The following is a 19,573-nucleotide window of genomic DNA, read 5'->3' as shown; positions in this document are numbered from 1 at the left end:
GCTGCGCAATTGGCTCAAGCACTTGACAGAATCTCCATGCAGAACCTGTCTGCTTATTATTGGATTCTCGCAAACTGCCACTCACCGCTTGGAAGCATGTACTGATTGCAACAAGCCATATATCAAATGCCTCGTCGCCGCGTAGCGAAAGCATGCATATATGCTGAGACGTGTATGGTTCTTAAAAAGTATTGAGTAACAACGGCATCATCCGCGCAAAAAGAAACCGAGCCCCGGATTTCGGAACCCACATGCAGAGATTCTAGAACAGATCTTCACTCCCGGACTTGTCGTTGGCGGGACCCGTCGGAGCACATGTACTCCTCGAATTGTGTGCGCTTTGCGTCTTTGGACCGACGCCAGCGCAAGTCCACGACAAAGTGGTGCCGACTTAGCAAATCAACGGCGCAAAAGTCAAAATGGCCAAGCGTGTCAATGGGAAAGCGAGTCTTCTTTACTAAATTTCCCACCAATTTCCATGGGCGACAGAGCAGAAGCTTTTTTTATTTTATTTATTTTAATTTTTTATTTTTTGGAAAAAAAAAAATTTGAACCCCCCTCCCCCCCCCAAAAAGGAAAACCTGCCAAGGTGCATTGCTGGCCTAGCCAGCTAAGATACCCCTCAACTTAACCGTTGACGGTTACATATACCTATACTTTGACTTCGCAGTTAGCAAAATGCGCTTGCGTAACTGCCGTTGCTTGACCTAAATTGATGATGGAATACCAAAAAGTCAATTCGCAGTTTCTTAAACCGCCCCTCAAGCACACACAAGGTTAAGCAATGCTTTAGTGGCGAGTGAGAACAGCCCTTGCATTTCAGTGTTTCGCTGTCAGCAATGGCTGCCGCAGTTGGTGCTGACGCTGTCGCGACCTCACCCGGCCCTCCCACACCAATACCAATTCCTGGATCTTGTGCGTCCGGATCGTGGGCGACGGGTAGATAGGGCACGTCCCGTTGATTGCAGGTTGTGAACCTGTCAGCCGTCTGACATCACCAGCGCCGAGGTACAGCAGCCATTTTTATTCCAATCACCCAGGAATCCTAATCATGATTGGAGACTGGAGCTTCCTCGGGCCATCCTTACCTACCAAAAGGGTCGAGACCGTTTCTCTACCCAGCAAGAATGAATGGGTGTGGTTCATCTTCCTTGCAATCGCGTTGCAAGCAGAGACCGCGCGCGACCAATCATTTCGCGATCGCAAAACGAGAGGAGGCGAATAACGCTCTGCCACACCTTGTGCCTTGCATTAGCGCGTTGAAATCTGACGGAATGTGGAATGAAAAAAAAATTTTGGTAGAAGAAAAAACTTTGCTTCCAAAATCTGCCTCTCCACCATGTCAGCACGCAGAAGTTGGGCGGGCGCCACGTCAAGGACTTAACCGAGGGAGGGTATACAATATATCGATGTGACCTAGAACCTAAAAACGGAAGACTTGAGCTCCCAATGCGTGGGACTTTCCCGTGGAAGGTTCGATCTCACGTGGATTTGGAGTGACTGTAACCTCGGTGAAGTGACGCTTCTTTATCGATCGCGTGGTTTTACCAGCTTGCACCCTGCTCACCACACGTGTCAAAAGGACGATACAGGAACTGCTGGGAATTAATTTTAATCAAAGTTCCTTCTGGCCATGGTCGCAACCTTGATGAACGAGGAGGAACTGTTTGCAGGGCTAGAAAGCAAGTGATGGGAGTATTAACGACATTTCATGTAGCATGAATCGGGAAAAGATCTGCAGCCCTACAATGTATACGAGCCCCCGTGCAACTTGGGCACCTCAGCTAGGCGAGTAGACGCGCGTTGGCATCAGCCTCATTGTTGCGTCACGAAAATGTCAATGCACTCGGTAAAGAAGGAATGTTAGTCGGTAGTCATAGTACACACCGTAATGACTATGCGCTGCAAAGTCAACGAATAGTTCAAGTTGGATTTTGACAGCCCGCAAACAATTGCTTTGCGAACTGTGACAAGGGAATTCTTCTTTCTTTGAGCCTCAGCGTCGATCTCTGCGATCTGAGGAGCTGAACTTCCGCCAATGCTAGTTCTTGAAGGCTAGAGCTGCAGAACATCATGACCCGTTGCTCAGCTATGAAAAGAACGCAGAAGCCATTGCTGCAGGTCTTGATTTGTTCCGCGAAAAGGTGGTGCTTCGTCAATGCTGGCCGAAAATACTAGCGACATCGTCTGAACAGTTGGCTCTAGATCGTGCGTTGTGGGCCTCTCTCATGGATTCTCCTCCTAGCTGCCATCAATTTGGCCGTCTATGCCGCAGTAAGTTCAACTGATCACCTCACAACTTCCTCATGAAAATTTGCCGAAGAACGTTGTGTACACCGGGCCTGCCGGAACACTTGTGAGGGGAAGTTTGGTCTAAAAGCTGATGGATGATACGCCGTGTTGCAATTCATTTGATAGCTTGAGGCATTGATTGGGATCAATCCCAGTAATGCCTAGTGACAATGCTGCGAGCCACTGTAAGTTTTGCTGGCTTATCATACCTTGTCAAGTGCCGCATAAGGGAACACTCGGCAGCAATTCGACGGACAATTCCACGAAGACAAATCGTGCGTTCTCGGTTTTGTTCAAGATAACCATCATTCGCGGGGCTTGTCGATGAAGTGGAACCGATCGCCAGGTACGAAAATGGCCGGGACCTCACCCGGAACTGGGGTTCTGAAAAAAGCATAGTCCGCTAGGCCGGTCGAATGAGCTGCAATTTGTGCTCTCATGGCTACCGGCTAATGCAAGGTACGGCCGCATCCAGACAAAGGATGGCATCGCGGTATATATCCGGTAGTGAAGTACATTCCCAACCGTAAGCTCGGCACAAGTGAACGGCATACAGCAAGCTAGGACATTCCTTGATTAGCCATGCAGCCCATCTGCTCAATGGTATTTTCTGTGCAGCTGATAATGTTTCCTAATATATGAACTAGCAGGGCTGAGCGACTGCCAGTGGCCGGCCTATAGAGTTAGGAGCTGCTGTCAAAATAGTGTCCTGAGTGCATTCATCATTGCCTCACATGAAGGGCAGGCAGACCAGGTTCTTGCTCTCGGCGAGACCACGTACTTTGTCGAAATGCCAAGTAATAAGCAGCATGGGTGTTCGTAGTACATACGCAGTTTGCTGCTACTGTCTTCTCGACACGTCCCGCAATAGCGACGACGAATAAGTGATGCTGGTGTGTTCTGTGTGCTGGCGCGTTACCATTGTGAGTGAAGGAATCCAGAAGTGATTTCGACAAGAGCATCTAACTAGAATGTCGGTAGATATTGACGACTGATCTGCTGATAGGACATTCTAGTGCTATGCTCGTGTGATGTTGCAACTAGCGATGGGTTTATCTTCTCGAGGCCAACAGGACTAGTCCATGTTCTTGGATTGCCCAAACCATGTGCTAGGTGCCACAGCGGTGTTGGTCAAGTCAAATCGCAGCCGGCTAAGCCAAGCTGCGCACAACTTCCGACAGTTTGGCCAGCACGACACAAGTGTAGCTGTTAGGCTCCACAGAATCGTCTGTCACTCCTTACCCCAGGTTCTTGCGAGGATGTGGCCGAATTTTCCTGTGAGACCTGAGTCCATGTGGTGTCAGATGTAGCAACGACACCCTATCCGTAGTGGTGATGTTAAGTTGCCCGATACTTGACATTTCAAGCTCAAGAATACATGAATCGTTGATGAGGCGGTTCTCGTGCCACATTTAATAAAGCAAGCGAGTCGTCATCGTCACTGCGATACTAGACTCGTCCTTTGCTATGGTATTTTTATTTGACGATTTGGTTTATGGATATGATAAGTCATAGCCTCGGTGCCTCGTGAAGCATCTGAATTTACATATGTGGTTCAGAGGAGCAAAGCCTCGAGTCATCGTAAGTCGTGCGGGACATGGCGTCTGGCGGACCACAAGATCTCGGAGGCACTTTGAACCTTACGGTGTGAGATATGAGTAATCAGCTGACGATGATACGAGGAACCTGCTCAGAGTGTGCGAATCGTAAAAAAGTCTAGATCCGTGTGCTTGTCTGACCTCGAGGTGTAAGACTTGACCCATGAACACGACAGACGGCCCGGACGGGTAGATGAAGTTTGGAAACCAGAAACGCTCGGAGACACGCATTTGGGACTGTTGTTGCACAGTAAGCTAACACGTACTGGAAAGGGTACTGGCAGGTCAAGAAAAGCAGTCGATAAAGGCACAAAGCGCTTCCAATTGTCAAATGTGCTGATTGACATCTTACAGGGTCACTACAGTACACAGGCTAATGAAAGTTTAGACCAATATAACCCAATCTCTCCAATCTCATGGTACTAGATGATGCATCTACCGGAAAGACTTGTTAGTGTGGAGAAGCAACCAGCCGTGTCATAGGCATCCCGAAAATGAGGGCGCCTTGGGTGCTGCAAAGCTGGCAGGAATAAACACATGGCGCTAGACGTGCTGCACAAACCCGCCAACTGAGCGGGGACACTACGGAATATACTGGATTGCGTCACCCACCTCTGTCCGAAGTGAAGAGTTATGTAGCAGTGACCAAAGGCAACAAGCAACCCAGACGGCGAGTTGGAAATAAGTCCCGAGGCATGACTCCGCGCTGCTAGAATTACCGAAAAGCATGACACCAACCATGAGCAGCAATCAAGAAACCGCATGTAAAGCGCATAGAATGCTTTTTCGCGGTTTCAGCCATCAACGTGCGCAAAAGGGTCGGTGTTTGAGTCCTGCAAGCCATCCGCCCTCCCGCCAACTTTCTTCTCCCCAAGGAAATTCTCGTATTTGTGCGTAAGAACAAGCACATGGCGAACCATGCCAACAATACACACACACACACACTCTCTCTCTCTCTCTTAGTACACAATACCGAAGAATTTCCTGGGAAAATCCAAACTCTTGCTGAATCGCGTTCGGGACCTTCCATCTGGATGCCGTCACTATAGATTTATTTAGTCGGGTGGCAGGCTCACAGGCTACCGTAATCGGCACTCGTCTGTTGCTCCAATCATGATGCTAAATCGCTAAACCGCTACAGGCAGTCGCTCCCGGTCACTAGGCTTTGTAGAACGCCCTAGACTCTTCTGAATGGATGCCACGATGGGTGGCTGGCATTAGATGCGGATGATTCCTCTTCACACAACTACGCCTAGTGTGCGATGTGCTTTTTTACTGCTTTTACGTCTCTTGCAGCTCGGTTATAGATTTTATTTTTATTTTTTATAAACACGGGATTATTTCTATCGATCTTTAGAACCGATATGGCAGAGATGGTTATGGGCGTGAAAGAGCTCTCTCGGTTAGGATGTAGGACCTAGTTCTCAGTGTCATCACGATAGCATCAACCCACATCATCCGACCTTACTAACAGTGCGAATGACACAGCCTACGGCAGGCTGCTTGCTACGAAACGTCCAGCAGTTAGTCATTGCAGCTGGGTTAGACCTCCGCATGCCGGTGCACGTCTTCCTTCATGCTCCCATCTATGCACATAGGCTATGAGGCGGAAGGCCTTTAATTACATGCTTGACGCACTTGCTATCTTGACATATGCTGTCTCACACTTTCGAGGTGACCAGCCCGGTGCTATTTCGTCATCGTGGCATTTGCAATTGCAGAGACGACGAGTCGAGCAAGTCTACGGATCCGTGCATTCGAAGGCCCACCGGGACTACGGATTCAGGACCCGACGGCTCAGTCTTAACTAGGACTAGTCGGCTCCATGGAAAACAAAAACAAACAAAAAAACAAAAGAGGGTTTCTTTCCCATGTTCTTGTGGGCAGGGGTTGGAACTGAAGACAACAAACGGCTTCCCAGTAGGGAAAGGTCAAATGGAATCTCACAAAAGTGTCGATTGATTTCTAGGACAGGGTCCACGAAGGTTGGCAAGTGCTGGGGTTGTGGTCATGCCACACAAAGTTTCCTGGAGGATTAAGCGATGACTGACGGGATGCTCAAGATAGATCAAGATTCGAGTGGTGAGATCCCAGATCCTCCATGGACGAGGCTTGCAAGTCCGAAGGAGGATGGAGCATCTTCACCCTCTGTTGATCTGGTTTGTTTGTTGTTTGCGCAGTCTCGTACTGGCGCATGCTCGTTGCTCTGTTCGTCTTGGGGTCAGTGTAGTCCTGGTTAACAATCAACCGGGCAACTGGTGTTTGATTCGGTGGATTAAGTTACTATCTCGCCATCCATCCGTCGCACTATCGGTGTAGAGTCAGTGAACCGCCACAAATGGCTTTTTCACTCAAGTATCGCAGCCACAGCCGCAATCTTTTGTGTTTCTGTCAAGTATGTAAGTACTTTGTGTACACCATTTCCGCCGACAAGATTAGCTGCCCGTTGTCGTCAGTCGAATTTTCATTTTCAAACCTTCTACAGCTTCTTCAGAGGCACATGTATATATGCAGGGATTCAAAAGCCACCTCGGAAGCGATTCCATGGTTCTGCCACACCACTGACTGCGCGAGTCTGCTGTTCGTAACCCATGTCCGGTCGAGAAAAGAATAGTGCTTGGTAACTTAGTTATTATGCCCCCATGCACGCCGATTCTGGGCGACGAGCTACGAGCCTGCGAGCTACAAGCTAAGCTGCGTGCTACGTGCTACGACCCTTGACCCGGAACAACGGTGTGGGTGTGGGTGTGGGATGTGGGCGCGCTGCACAAAGCTACTGTAAGTAGGCCAAACGAAACAAGCCATCTCTTCCCATTCGATAGGGTCATTGATGGGGCAGTAATGGCACCCGTGTACCCCAGCTCAAGCCAGTGCATTGCGTTCTTTTGGGTCTCGTCAATGCCACCAAGCCAGTCCGTCGTCCACATCAACCCAAGCCTTCCCACCACTGATTTTTCTTTCCCGCCCACCCTGCGTGCTACCGTCAAACGTCTTTCTGATAGCTGCCAGCAATTCATTCATCTATTAACCTGTCCAGCAACCTTTTGCGCGAGTTGCCCACAGGAGTCCCGGGACTGAATTTCTTGACACATCATCCATTATAACCGCTGCTGTGCTGCCCTGTTGAACTCTGATATCAAGTCGATTTCCGCAGTGGCTACCCACGCTCACGTGCACCGCTTTTTGCCAGCTGAGGACCAGAAAAAGTGCATCTGCAAGAGACTAAGATACTCATTGGGTCGAGACAACACCACTTACCTTGTGTGATTGGTGGCCCGCTCCCGGATCCTGGATACTCAACAACACAGCACAACATAACAGGCTCACAGTGCTTCCAGAGCCCAACTTCACCATTTTGAACAGGCCCCTCTCACGACACTCCATTCCTTGTGAAGTTGCATATTCCCAGAACACGTGGACGAGTGCAGCTAGCCGAGGCACCTTGGGCAAGAATCGCTCTTGTACACGTACGCAGCTTTGAGCAATTGGACATCCCCGGCCGTTGCAAAGGGACCCGAACGCATTCATTCTTATTGCACGTTCTATATGAAGGATGCACGGGTAGTTTGTTGACCTTTGGACAATTCTATTCCCGCCCGCACAAGTCCAAGCACACGCCTCAGCCCAAAAGCCTAAAGCTATACACCACATTACTTGGCCAACGAAACCAAAGCTCAGCGTCCCGCCAGCCTTGACGCACTTTGCTCGCCGAGCTTGCCCGGCCGCATAACCCCGCCACCAACCAACCAAGAAGAAGAAAAGAGGGAGAGAGAAAACAGAGTTCAAGCTTGAGCTTTGTTCATACGGTTACTCGTCACGCTCAAGGTGCCTGTTCCTGCAGCAGCCAAGTTGGATGTGTTGCGTATAGACAATCGCGCAACACGCAGCGAACATCATGTCCCCCAAATTACGCCCACTGCACCTCCCCGTGTTAGTCGAGCAAAGGAGAAAGTTCGAAGAGTCCCTCTATGACTCCGATAGTGACATGTATCGGGAATTCGATGTCCTCGACTCCTCCTCAGATACCGTGTCTCCTCTTACGCCAACCTTTTCTCGTGGCCATCTTCGGTATTCCAGCTCAACTTCCTCATTTGAGTTGACAACGCCAGCCAGCCCAGAACCGCCATCTTCTCCGAGCCAGCCCTCACACAAATCCAGCAAGTACAGCTTACCCGACGTGGAAGAGGAGCCAGTTGAGCATTGCGATCCTGGAGACGATTTGGATACTTTTGACTCTTCGGCATTTGATGACGATCTTTACGATTGTCTCTGTAAGTGCTACATGGGAAATGTATTGCTGGAACCCAAACTAATGTGCTTGCAGGTGACGAACCGTGCCTTCATAGAGATCATGGAATCGCTCATAGCGCGACCGGTTTCTATTCTCATAATGGGCAAGTTGGTTACGACTTTGGCTTTCTCAGTGATGGCGATCTCAATACCACGCTGAAGTTCTCAAGAAAGCCGCGTGCCGGCATCGAATCTCCACTTGCTGGGTTCACTCAGCGTGTTGGATCCAAGTTCGCGGGCATCACCAACTGGAACAGGAGGCGCCAGGCTAGCATCACGCAGTCGCCCGTGTCCGACTTTGGGTTTGAGCAACGACCAGCCTTATCCAGAGCTGCTTCCAGTCGGTCATCCTCACTTTCAGCCTCAGGCCACTACCAACCCGACCGCACCAATGAGCCGCCTCTGCCGCCAACCCCTGCTCTGTCATTCTACGAAAGCAGCGACAGTATCGCTTTGCCGGCGGCAGTTGATATCGAGAAGGCGACCCATATTGATCCCACCGATATTGAACGTGACCGCGCCCTAGCCACGACGCCTTTGTTACCACCATTCATGAACGATGCCCTGAGCGCTCCGGTCACGGCTCAGGCATCACCCTTGGTCTCGCCAAAAGTTGCTTTGTTCCCGGAATTCGAGCCACAATCCCCGCTGGTGTTGTCTCCGCCGTTGAGTACAAAGCCCTCAGTTTCTTCCTTCTCCCGAGTTGTCATGTCCGGAGAGCTACCCGGCATGCAGGAGCAAGATGAAAAATGGTGCAATCTCCTTGGTCATGCCAACTACACGATCCAACCTGCGCCGTATAAGCCAGAAATGGTCAACCTGGATACGTTACACCAGCTTCGCGCTGCTTGGGTAACGGCAAGAATCAACTATACCAAGCATCTAGCGCGGACTGGCGAGCATTACGGCATCACATCCAAGACTTACAGTCTGACGGAGACTAAGTGGGCTGAAACGAAGGCACTGTGGCGCAACAACCATGATGAAGTCGCTAAATTCATTGTCGCGAGTGGTGCAGCAGATACACTGCCCAAGTTTAATGAAGATGTGCTCACTGCCGTGCCTCACATGGACACCGAGGGCAAGTTCCCAGAGCGTGGCGACGAGGACATCGTTGGGCCTATGGTTCGGGACGCAGTCATGCTTGTCCCTGGAGATGAGAGGAAGAACTACAACTTCTGGCGTACTCTCGCTGGTCGAGTTGGCTTACGGAAGTAAGCACGCCAAATTATCACGAATTTATGCATGCTAGATCTTTATGACGACACGACAGTCATACACGCTCATTACACGATAACGATTTGTTTTCTTGCGAAAGATACCCACCTACAGTCACTCCTTCACACATACCCTTCTTGACGCTTGAGGCTTTCAGCGACAGCCTTGGGTCGCAACTTTTATTGTTCATCGTCGAATGCTTTAGGACATTGCACGCGTTGCTTCTGAAGTCGCAGTACAGACATGCCACAGAGAGAATGTGTCTCATTTCCTTGCGTTATTTCCGACTTGATTTAGGTGTTTTGGCAACAGCGTCCACACGGGGCCATGACGCTGCTTTTTTCTTTTCTAGACTCGGGATGGGGTTTGTCGATAGCGGAGCGATTCTGCAAATGGGATACAAAAGTCGTTACATAGAGGTTGGGCTTGGGGCATTTTATGCTGGACTCATATTGGTAATCCATAGTGTTTACCTGCTTGTTGTATACTGGCACCCTGGATTGATTGGGATAGGAGAAAGCGGTGTACGAATTTCCGGACTCTGTACACCACATGTACCACAGCGAGATGGGAGATAGTCGATGAATTGTGGGCAGACAAGAAGATGGCGGATGATGGTTAGCTTGCTGAGTCTTCTGACTACAGCCTCCGGTCTTCGAGCCCAGTTTGGGTCTCTAGGACGTCGAGGAGAACTTGATATAGGAGCAAGAGCTCCTATAGGTATCAAATATTGATACACGAATGAAAGAAACAGACCAAGACAATACTGGAACGATGATTCGTGTGATAGCTGCATGTTGAGATTCATATACTTGCTTGCTTTACCTATCGTATGTCGTACAACATCTACCAACAGAGGCGAGGATCGTCATATCGCAGAGCTCATCCCTTCTGCATTATTTCGACCATCTTACCATCTTAGGCTTGGGATCCAGCGTGGGAACGTAGCCGACGCGAACTAATGCATACTGGTTTTTATTTTATTTTATTATTTTTAAAAATATACTCAACACGATTTGGTACGATCCGAGAAGCGGCTACTAATTGCGAATAGGCCAGATTATTATGATACAGTCTTGACGTGTTCAAAATATGGTAAATGACAAGGAATATATACTCAAGTATTTCTAGACATAACTAGGTGGACTTATCAGAGGAAGGGAATTTCCAGGTGACCAGTTCAAAAGCACGCTCGGATACCCAAACATTTAGGGCCTGTAATACAGTATATACAAGTTCTTGAAACGAACAATTCATATTAAATACTCTTACTCCCTGCTGACGGGACACTATTGGATTGTCCTCCTCCGCACTCTGCTTCACTCTCACGATATTCATCTCAGTCTAGGATCAATGCATAGCCAACAAGCACGTGCACACCAAGACGGGGGCTTCCCCGCGGAGAACCACGTCAATTGTCAAGTTTCCATCAATCGTCGCCGGGGGAACCACGCGACGGTGTCGATGCCTCACCTGTCCTGTACCACGCCTACTCACCTCGGAGATGTCTGTCCGGCTTTGGATCAACTCCTAGGCAAAGGAAATCGTGAGGGGCACGTAGACCATGGCAGCAGCAATAACAACAGCGTCTCGTACTCTCAGCTCAGTGGGTCGCTTTTCCCCAGTCGAGGACGTCGTTGCAAACACTCAACGGTATGCGAGGCTGACTTGGCGTGGCCTAGAGGCAGATATTTTGTTCGATGTGACATTTAACTAGACTGCCAAGGTGGACGAAGCTCATTGCCATGGGATAATGTCCGTTGAGGTGGTGCAAAAACATCCTCAATCATTTCAGACAAATGGCACCATCCACGCGATGTCCACTGATCTCAAAAGAAATATGACCGAGGCCCAACCTACGTTACGAATAGACGGTAGTACTTTTCCAGAATTTTTAAGGCACAAAAATCCTCAAGGTATATTGGGGAATTTATAATTAAATAAACTCAACCACTCTCAACCAAAACCATTAATTTTCTCAGCAGCACAAGTAGGTTGAAGTAATCTCATCTTCGTCCTGAAATACCCAGTTCTGATCGATGGCTTCGATCAAGTAAACCGGCCGCTATGTGAATTTGTGGGCGATCCCCAAAAAGTTTCTCGCATCGCTTTTTATACTCCAAAACCCCTGTCTATGCAAGCCGTAGTCTAATGAGAACCCAGATAAAGTCAGTCCAAGTTTATACGCAAGCGGCTGACGGTGTTCTAGATCCTGCCGCCCTCGATTACTTCTCGTCCTAGAATTTCAATCTCACCCGACTCGGCCGTGCGCCGACGCTCTAGGACCCACCTTGTCTCTCCACTGTCTTCCTCCTTGCGATATGAGATACTGTCTGCGCTGTTCTTGTGCCGATGGCCCATGCCTGGACGTCTTTCCGGAGGTACACCGAACGTGGGACTCATGATTTCTGCTGCCGGTGGTGGCTTGGAATAAGCAACAGGACTGGAGGCCTGGGATGCCAACTCAACTTCTTCATCTTCGATAACTGGCGGAAACCCGGTATGTCCAAGTGGGGGAGGAGGGGGGGTATATAGTGGCGCATTGAGGGCAGACGGTGCTGCATTGGTCACCGAGCTGGACATCACAGGCAGCGATGGTATGGTGCTGTTTGGAATGCCTGCCATAGCCATGGTCAGAGTTGGGCTGCCTGCTCCGCTACCCGCTCCTGAATCGACACTCCATATTGAGAATGCAGAGTTCTTACGGCCATGGGCTGTCCCCAGACCCGACAGATCCCTTTCTTGGCCAAAAGGACTCGTGGCGCCGTTTCGGTCGCTAGGGGAGCCTTCGCGTGAGCTCGCTAGTGATGCTTGCGAGCCGCCCCAGGCTCTTGACCGGAGCTTGAGGAGTGCTGACAGGCTCATGTTATCGTCATCTGCCATCATAGCCAATTGAGCTAACCCGGGACTCTGTAATGGCGCATCTCTGCCAGCACTATTAGGCATCTGTAGACTCATGATTGAGTTGCGATTAGAATACTCGGATCGCTCGGTGATAGGTGTCAGATTAGGCTCCCTGGAAACCAGATGTCCCGACTTCGTCCGTGCAACACCACCGGGTCCGAAATAGCCACCCCAAGCCGGATTGTGCTCGCTGGACCCGTGGCCTGAGCGCCCCGATTGGGAAGGAGGGTTTGAATAGAAGCCAAACTCTTGGCCGTACCAGCCATCGTCATCGCTCGCAAGGGCATCTGCGTTGGCCGCGGCGATTATAGCATCGTCGTCTAGTTCATAATCGTCCAATCCATTGCCACCATAATCATCGTCATAGTCATAACTTCCAAAGGCGTCGTCACCAACATTATTCGATTCCTCTGAACCACTTGTAGTAGGTGAGGTAATCGTCAAATCGGTGGGTGGAGGCGGCGGCGATGAGTTCCGACGGAACTTTCCCGTATCAGCAGCCTTCTGAACGGCTGCAGCAAGAGCAGCCTGCATTGCATCGTCATCCACTTCAGGGAGATCCGGCACAGGCGGCACGGGTTCTTCTTGGGCACTGTTCGTCTCTTCGTGGGCTTCCAGAGCAGCGAGTTTCTGATGCAAACCTACGCTCAGTGATGTATGCTCGGTTGAGTCAGATAGCCCTGAATGAACAGACGTTCCCGAGGTTATATCATCAGACTCTCGTTTCTGTCGCTGAGCCAAGGCACTTGCAAACATGCCCGGGATTGGTCTACCATACTGGTCTGTGTCGTCGAGGTCAAAAAGAGATTCATCAATGGCCCGTCCATCTCCCTCCCCCTCAAACTCATGACTACCGAAATAGAGCTCATCGTCCTTGTCTAGATATCTCGGAACTGCTGGACCTTGAGGGGCAGGTTGCGGAACCGATATTTGCTCGTGCGCTTCTATGACTTCGTCAAGCCCCTCGATACCTAATCCCGTCGGACTATCTCGTGTCGGCGACTCCGCCAGTTGAGGCGGCACATCCACGGCCAGCATTGGCAAGGAAAACCTACGAGTTTCTGGAGACTCCTTTGTCACAGCATAACCGATGATGTTGCCATCGACGTCTCTCGGTGTCGGTAACAATCCGGCAGTCAGGGGACTGGCCAAGGAAGACACAGGGTCAGATCTTTGAAATACGAAACCTGCAAAGTTTTCCTGGTCGTTGTCCGGGTCTACTGCAGGTTCCCCATCTACTTCTTCATCGTACTCGTAATTTATCTCGGGGATATCTTCATCATAATCGTAATTTATCTCGGGGATTTCTTCCTCGAGACCATCGTCATAATCCATAGCATCGTAGTCGAACGAGTCCTCATCAAAGTCATCAAATCGGGAGTCCCGATGCGCTGCAGAGGGCTCTGCTTCTTTCTCCTGTTGTCTTTGCCGATGTTTTTCTTCAAGCAGCTTCTCCGCCTTGGCAGCACCAATCATGTCGAAACTGAACCTCGAAGAGGTACTCTTCATGTGCTTGGGCAAAGACGACAGTACGTCTCTATTCGAGACTCCAGAAGCGTTGCGTGAGAGGGTGGAGATGGAAGATGGAATTGAACTTTGCCTCCTGCTACTATTCTTCTCACGTTTGGAACTCAGATTGGAGAGGTCATGCGTGTCAACGGACATGGATTTTGAGTGTACTAATGATGACGTCCATACGGAATGCGCCTGTTCATCTTTGGGAGGTACCGGGGGAGCTGGTTGTGGCAGAGGTTCAGGCTCTTGTTGCTCCTGAATAGGAGGCGGACGGGCTGGCTGCGGTGGTGGTTTATGTTCCAGAGTAGGAGGAGGTTGAGCTACTGAGTCCGGCTTCACAGTGCCCAATTTAGCAACATCGTTACTTGAGACAACCCTCCGAGGTCGAGGGGCGCTGAAATCGTGAACTCTTGTACCCCTGATGGGCTGATACGATGGTTCCCCTCGACTCGTGCGCAAAGATAGATCCGGAAGAACATTATGGCTTGTCTTCCTCCTCAGAAGCAAGTTCGATATGGGATTTTTTAGAAACGGGATCCCTCTCCTGTCCCTCGGCGCTTCTTGCGCATTGTTCTGCGCATGCGCCGCCTGGACATCGCTGTGCAGTCTCGCGCCGGGTGGCCGTCTCCCGGTTGGGTTGCTGCTGCCATGTTCCGTCGGGGAAAGGAAAGAAGGCGATGGATTCCGGTCCGCAGGGCTTGTTGCTGCAGAGAGACTAGGCTTTCCATGGTTGCTCGATGCTTGGGATGGGTCTGGCCGCAGGGCGTCTTGCTGTTCACGCCGGTAATTTTGCAGTGCCAGTCCACCAAGAAACCCGGATTGTTCAGTGTAAGGCGTCCGCTGAGGGGCCTTCTGTTCTTCGTGTCGCTTTGGCTCCCTGTTCGAGGCGCTATGGGGATGTTCCGACTCGGTCGAAGTGGCTCGGGCGATGGGAGGCAGACTCGGGGCCGGTTGTTGCGGAGGCGGAGGCGGAGGTTGTTGCGGGTGTGGTGGGAGCTGGGAGATCGAGGGCGGTCCGGTGCCATGGCCAGTCAGAGGTGGGCCCGTCGAAGTGCGCGGCTCTATGGCCGGGGCTGGCACGACGCCCTCATCAGGAGTCAGCTGCTTTGGCTGAAGTGCAGCATCCCAGGGGCCGTTCTCGGGAATGGGTGAGGTGGGATTGGAGGGGCCCCGACGGTGGAAGCGCAGATGTGAGAGCATCCCGGAGCCGCACAGCTCGTAATCCAGGATACGTGAGAGTGCTCAGTCCGGCCCGGCGACGAGAGAGCCTCGACAGCTGACTGAGACGTGGGTTTCGTAATGGGCGATCAGGGTTCAAAGCACGATTGCGCGACGCTGGGCGTCTTCTGGAATTGATCGCGTCGCCGTCATCCGAAATGCGCAGTCTGGTCTGCGATGCGATGCGATGCGATGTGGTGCGGGCGCGATGGGGTAGCAGCTTGTGTTTTAGGTAACTATTTCATCCGCAAGTTCAAATTAATTGTGGATTCGAGCAAGAGCCGAGACGGGATCGTATCAAAGCAAATAATACTCGGCAGAGGCAAGCTGAGGAAGACGATCCATTTAATGCCCTTAAACACGAGACCGTTGGATCTTGGATGATTCCCGCTAGCCATGGGCACTAAGGTCAGAACGATTACCGTGACCTTGATTCCAAGCTTCTGCTTCTGCTTCTGCTTCTGCTTCTGCTTCTTTGTAAGTTAGCGGTGCCATTCGCCTGTTGGTTGAGGAAGGTCCCTGAGAGACTCGAGTCCCGAAGTCCCCTGCACACACTTGCAGCACGGAGTGGCCCAAGGCACGGATCCGTAATAACAATAAGGCTAGTCTAGGTTAGTTGAAGGGTTAGAAACGGGATATACGCTACGTTGACTTATGGCTCGTGCGCTCTTCCAGGATAGTACTTGCACTCTTATGTAGGTAGTTAAAGGTGAATGTAAAGCTCTGACGACTTCCTTCTGACGATTTCGACACTCGGACAAACAAACGACATTTTTCTATAAAAAAAATTTAATTAAAAAAAAAAAAAGAAGTGAAATTTTTCTTTACTGACAAAACAGCACTTTAGCTTTGTTTGCGTCAAATGCACCCCTTACGCGGACTGTTTCCGTATTCAAGTGAGGATAAAAGCTTGCGACGTGAACGGGGAGGGCGACCAACAACATCCGTATCCGTTAGTATTTAACGGCGATCTTACTATCAAGGAGTCCTGTTGCTGTAAGAAGCTACGGGATGGATAAGACAAGTGGTTGAGGCTTTCTTCAAATTACTCCACCTTGATTGCCCTCATTCCTTTCTTACGAGCGGTACAAAACCTCTCTCTAGCTACTACGTTTCCCGTACGGCTCAAACGGGAATACTGCACTAACGATTGCCATACATATAAATAACGCCGCACATACGTAGATCGGGACAGAAGTTGTCGTATCTGAAGTCGTGCCAACTACAGCCGAGATGATTCCCATAATCCTATTACATGCGACTGCCACTCCATTGCCGGTAGCGCGGTGCGCCGACGGCAATACTTCCGCTGTATACGCATACAACGTACCATAGTAAATGTTCAGACAGAAGCCTATGGCGCAGCTGAACCCGACGTTCTGCGCTGGTGTGTGGACTGCCGTATATGCAAAGAAGAATGCCATGGTAACAAGAGCTCCAATAACCATGGTATACTTCCGCCCGAGAACCTTTTGGTCACACATCCACCCGGCGAGCATGGGACCAAAAATACTCGAGACGTTGGTCAAGGCATAGTTTCGCCAAGTGTCATATGTGCTCACACCTGACGTTGCACCCCGACTTGCCAGGTAAGTACTGTCATAGGGTCAGCAATCTTACTTGTAAGTTTTCAATACGGGGATGCAATACTTCAGGAAGACGTAAAAAAGAGGATACGCCAATCCTATCAGTGTCCACGATAACCAGATCAGTACTGTCGAAAATGCGATCTGCCTGGCGCTGAACAGGCCCTTGAAGTGAATCAGTGCTCCCCCTGCAGAGAATCCGCTTCCCTGTTGGGCAGACTGAACAATTCCGCATGATTCAAGCTTCTCGACTGTCAAAGAGCACGGCCTGTTATATCTATGCGCAATGCTTTGCAATGAGTCAACCAATGCCGCGTCTTGCCCTTTACCTAGGAGGTACTTTGGCGTTTCCTTTAGGCGGATGATGGTGATGCGAAGCACTGACATCACAAGGACCAGCGCGCCTGCCGTAAACATCGTGTATCGCCAGCCCATGTTGGAATTGCGCGGGCATTCGGCCACGGATGAACAATTCCACTGCTCCGGCGCTGTCTCTCTGTAAGCAAATCGCCATGTACTGCCATGGCTGACTTACCTAGAAACCCCCAAGCGACAAAACCAGTTATCGCTTGTCCCAGTCCCCACCAAGAAGCAAGAAAAGTAAGCACCCATTGCTTATGGGATGGCAAATATTCCAAGAAGACGGTCGTGTCGAGGATGAGGTTACCACCACCTCCGAATCCAACCAATGCTATGAAAAACCCGAGCGAGGGCCAGTTCGGAGCAGCACCAGCTACGATGGCCGCAGCTGAGCATATAAATAACGAAATATTGAATGCCCCTGATTTCAAGGTTAGTACGTTGAGGGGCCACCAGGTTGTATATCTTAGGTCACACACATCGTCGTCCGATCATGTCAGCACTTAGACCCCAGAAGAGAGCACCGATGAGCATGCCAACTAAAGGTCAAGATTAGTGTTTGCTTCAGCTAGATTGTGGCGACTTGGTTGGTTTCATACCATATACCGAAACGGTCAACCCTGCCGAGTAACCTACTTTCCCAAATTCCGTGAAGGCTGGAGTTGCAATGACTGACTGAAGGAGCAGAACTAACGAGTCAACCGCATAGCTGACAAGTGAGCCAGGGAGCTGTTAGAAGGGAGTTTTAATACGAAACGTACCCAAAGCCATTCAACACAAAAAGCTTCGAGTGATAAGGGGTCCATCCAATCTCGTCAATGGCCTCAATTTTATGGTTAGACACAATATACCTCGACAGAATTTCGTAATAACTTACATTGTTAACGAGATGCATCTTCATATTCAGGACGGGATCAAGATCCTCCAGACCGAGAATATCCTCTCCATCGCCTCTTGCAAAATCGTCTGGCACTCCATTGTTGTTGGTCGGGCCCTTTTCTGATTTCGCAGCTACGATTGAAGGCTCCTGCGATTCCGCCATCTCACAATCACGACTTGGCTGAGAATGAATCTTGATTCGGGCGGAGGAGTACCTTGAAAGCAATGAGGTCAACTGCGCCACAGCGGCATGCAATCTTTGTGATGATTGTCGAAAATATGTATACACCCATTGTGATAAAGAAAGACTTGTTTTTGCAGAAATATGTTGTAATAAGGCCCATCCATGGGCTCGCACTTGTTGCGGGCACGTGGTAAACTCCCGTAGAAGCAGGAATGTTACATAATTAACCTTAGAGAAATGTGGCCCCTCACTAACAATAGAAGCCTCCTTGCCAAGTACTCGTTCTTTGCCAAAGGTTGCCAATTAAGTTCATAAAAACTATTAAACCAACACACGTGCTCGGCAGACGCAGCGCTAATGGTTAGATTTCTCTTGGCCCTCCCTAACGTTAGGCGCTGTTTCCCTACGATCCTTCTGGAACGGAACTCGAAGAATCAAAGGTTGCCCTCCTACTGACATAGCTACAAGAGACCACTGTATCGTAACGCCAAATTTGACAGCCCGATCATATGCTTCGACACAGCCTTGGTACATATGATAGCTTACACAAGTAGCTAACGACCCAGAAAGGGTACGCTCAAACTACAAGCCTCGCGACAATTATACTTGGTACACCCTCATCAAGACCAGTTAGACACTCGATGTCAGCTAAACCTAGTGATTGTTGAGAGGTTGCATTGACGCACACCGAGTTGCCCAAGAGGGAATGAGTTCACGCGATCAGTCCTGTATCGGCAACCAGACTAGGCGTGAGACAAGTTGCTACAATGAGGGCACGGAGTTCGAATTCCTTTCAATGGGTCTTGCTTATCTAACATGCGCGGCCTAATCATTAACTCCAACTAAATACAATCGGCCACTCTAATTATGAACACTAACGGACCGGATCGTATACTGCGTACTAATACCAGACTGCTATCATCTACGTCGTTCTGCAGTTTAATATTGGATTGAGAAGGCGAAATATTGTGATCTACGACCTCGGTTAGCTGCAAAGCAATCTGCACATCTTGGGGAGCATTCTGAATTGGGATTCCCGATTCGGGAGTGAGGTTGTTGCAAGGATCGGACATGACCACGCCGTTGAGTGGGGTCAATTATAGCTTAAAACGTGCCATTATTGCATGCGGCGATTGGTTCTACAACAAGTTTGCCGGTGTTTACATTCAAGGTTAGCAGGGGTTGTCGACGACGGTAATGCATCTCGACATCATCGGTTTCTCCTCCTGCATAGTTTCTCTATGCGAGCAGATATCGAGCTAATACCGACCAATTCGAATGCGGGGAATGTGATAACGAATCAACCGCCATCCTTGCCCAAGAAGTTTGTTCCTAGGCAAACATAATAATGGGCGGCCAATTATCAGGCCAACGAAACACACGAGCCGAATGGGACCGGAGTTATTTCTTGCAAGGGTAGATTGAAATCTCTACGCCAGCCTCCTGGTTTGACAAGCGTGCCCAGCATTGTGCTCGATATAGTGTTAGTTATAAGAGCGGCATCTCACGCCGCTTCGACTTGGCAGACA

At 50.0% G+C, this 19,573-nt stretch overlaps 5 protein-coding genes across 5 annotated transcripts; 2 read left to right on the top strand and 3 right to left on the bottom strand.

Annotated features, from left to right (window-relative positions):
- Positions 1-6,618: 6,618 nt before the first annotated feature.
- On the top strand, positions 6,619-7,045 carry BKA67DRAFT_193288 (uncharacterized protein). The gene has a single exon (XM_046095365.1). The coding sequence runs from the start codon at positions 6,732-6,734 to the stop codon at positions 6,966-6,968; it is 237 nt and encodes a 78-aa protein (XP_045961846.1). The 5' UTR covers positions 6,619-6,731; the 3' UTR covers positions 6,969-7,045.
- Positions 6,929-7,663, bottom strand: BKA67DRAFT_193305 (uncharacterized protein). Its single transcript, XM_046095366.1, has one exon. It carries the CDS (start codon positions 7,539-7,541, stop codon positions 7,122-7,124), a length of 420 nt encoding a protein of 139 aa, XP_045961845.1. The 5' UTR covers positions 7,542-7,663; the 3' UTR covers positions 6,929-7,121.
- Positions 7,664-7,785: 122 nt separating this feature from the next.
- BKA67DRAFT_532809 (uncharacterized protein) lies at positions 7,786-9,398 on the top strand (the record flags this gene model as incomplete). The annotated part of the gene is made up of 2 exons (XM_046099591.1): positions 7,786-8,161; positions 8,215-9,398. 2 exons carry the CDS (start codon positions 7,786-7,788, stop codon positions 9,396-9,398), a joined length of 1,560 nt encoding a protein of 519 aa, XP_045961844.1.
- Positions 9,399-11,603: 2,205 nt separating this feature from the next.
- Positions 11,604-15,017, bottom strand: BKA67DRAFT_532808 (uncharacterized protein; the record flags this gene model as incomplete). The annotated part of the gene is made up of 1 exon (XM_046099590.1): positions 11,604-15,017. The coding sequence occupies one exon, from the start codon at positions 15,015-15,017 to the stop codon at positions 11,604-11,606; it is 3,414 nt and encodes a 1,137-aa protein (XP_045961843.1).
- Positions 15,018-16,135: 1,118 nt separating this feature from the next.
- Positions 16,136-18,023, bottom strand: BKA67DRAFT_513245 (major facilitator superfamily domain-containing protein; the record flags this gene model as incomplete). The annotated part of the gene is made up of 7 exons (XM_046097551.1): positions 16,136-16,631; positions 16,686-17,109; positions 17,157-17,402; positions 17,461-17,520; positions 17,581-17,690; positions 17,743-17,804; positions 17,859-18,023. The coding sequence occupies 7 exons, from the start codon at positions 18,021-18,023 to the stop codon at positions 16,136-16,138; spliced, it is 1,563 nt and encodes a 520-aa protein (XP_045961842.1).
- Between the last annotated feature and the right edge of the window lie 1,550 nt (positions 18,024-19,573).

This window comes from Truncatella angustata (genome assembly GCF_020726525.1).
Source record: "Truncatella angustata strain MPI-SDFR-AT-0073 chromosome Unknown BKA67scaffold_2, whole genome shotgun sequence".
NCBI lineage: Eukaryota > Fungi > Ascomycota > Sordariomycetes > Amphisphaeriales > Sporocadaceae > Truncatella > Truncatella angustata.
Note: the sequence above shows the minus strand (reverse complement) of the source record. Positions and strands in the feature narration are given on the sequence as shown.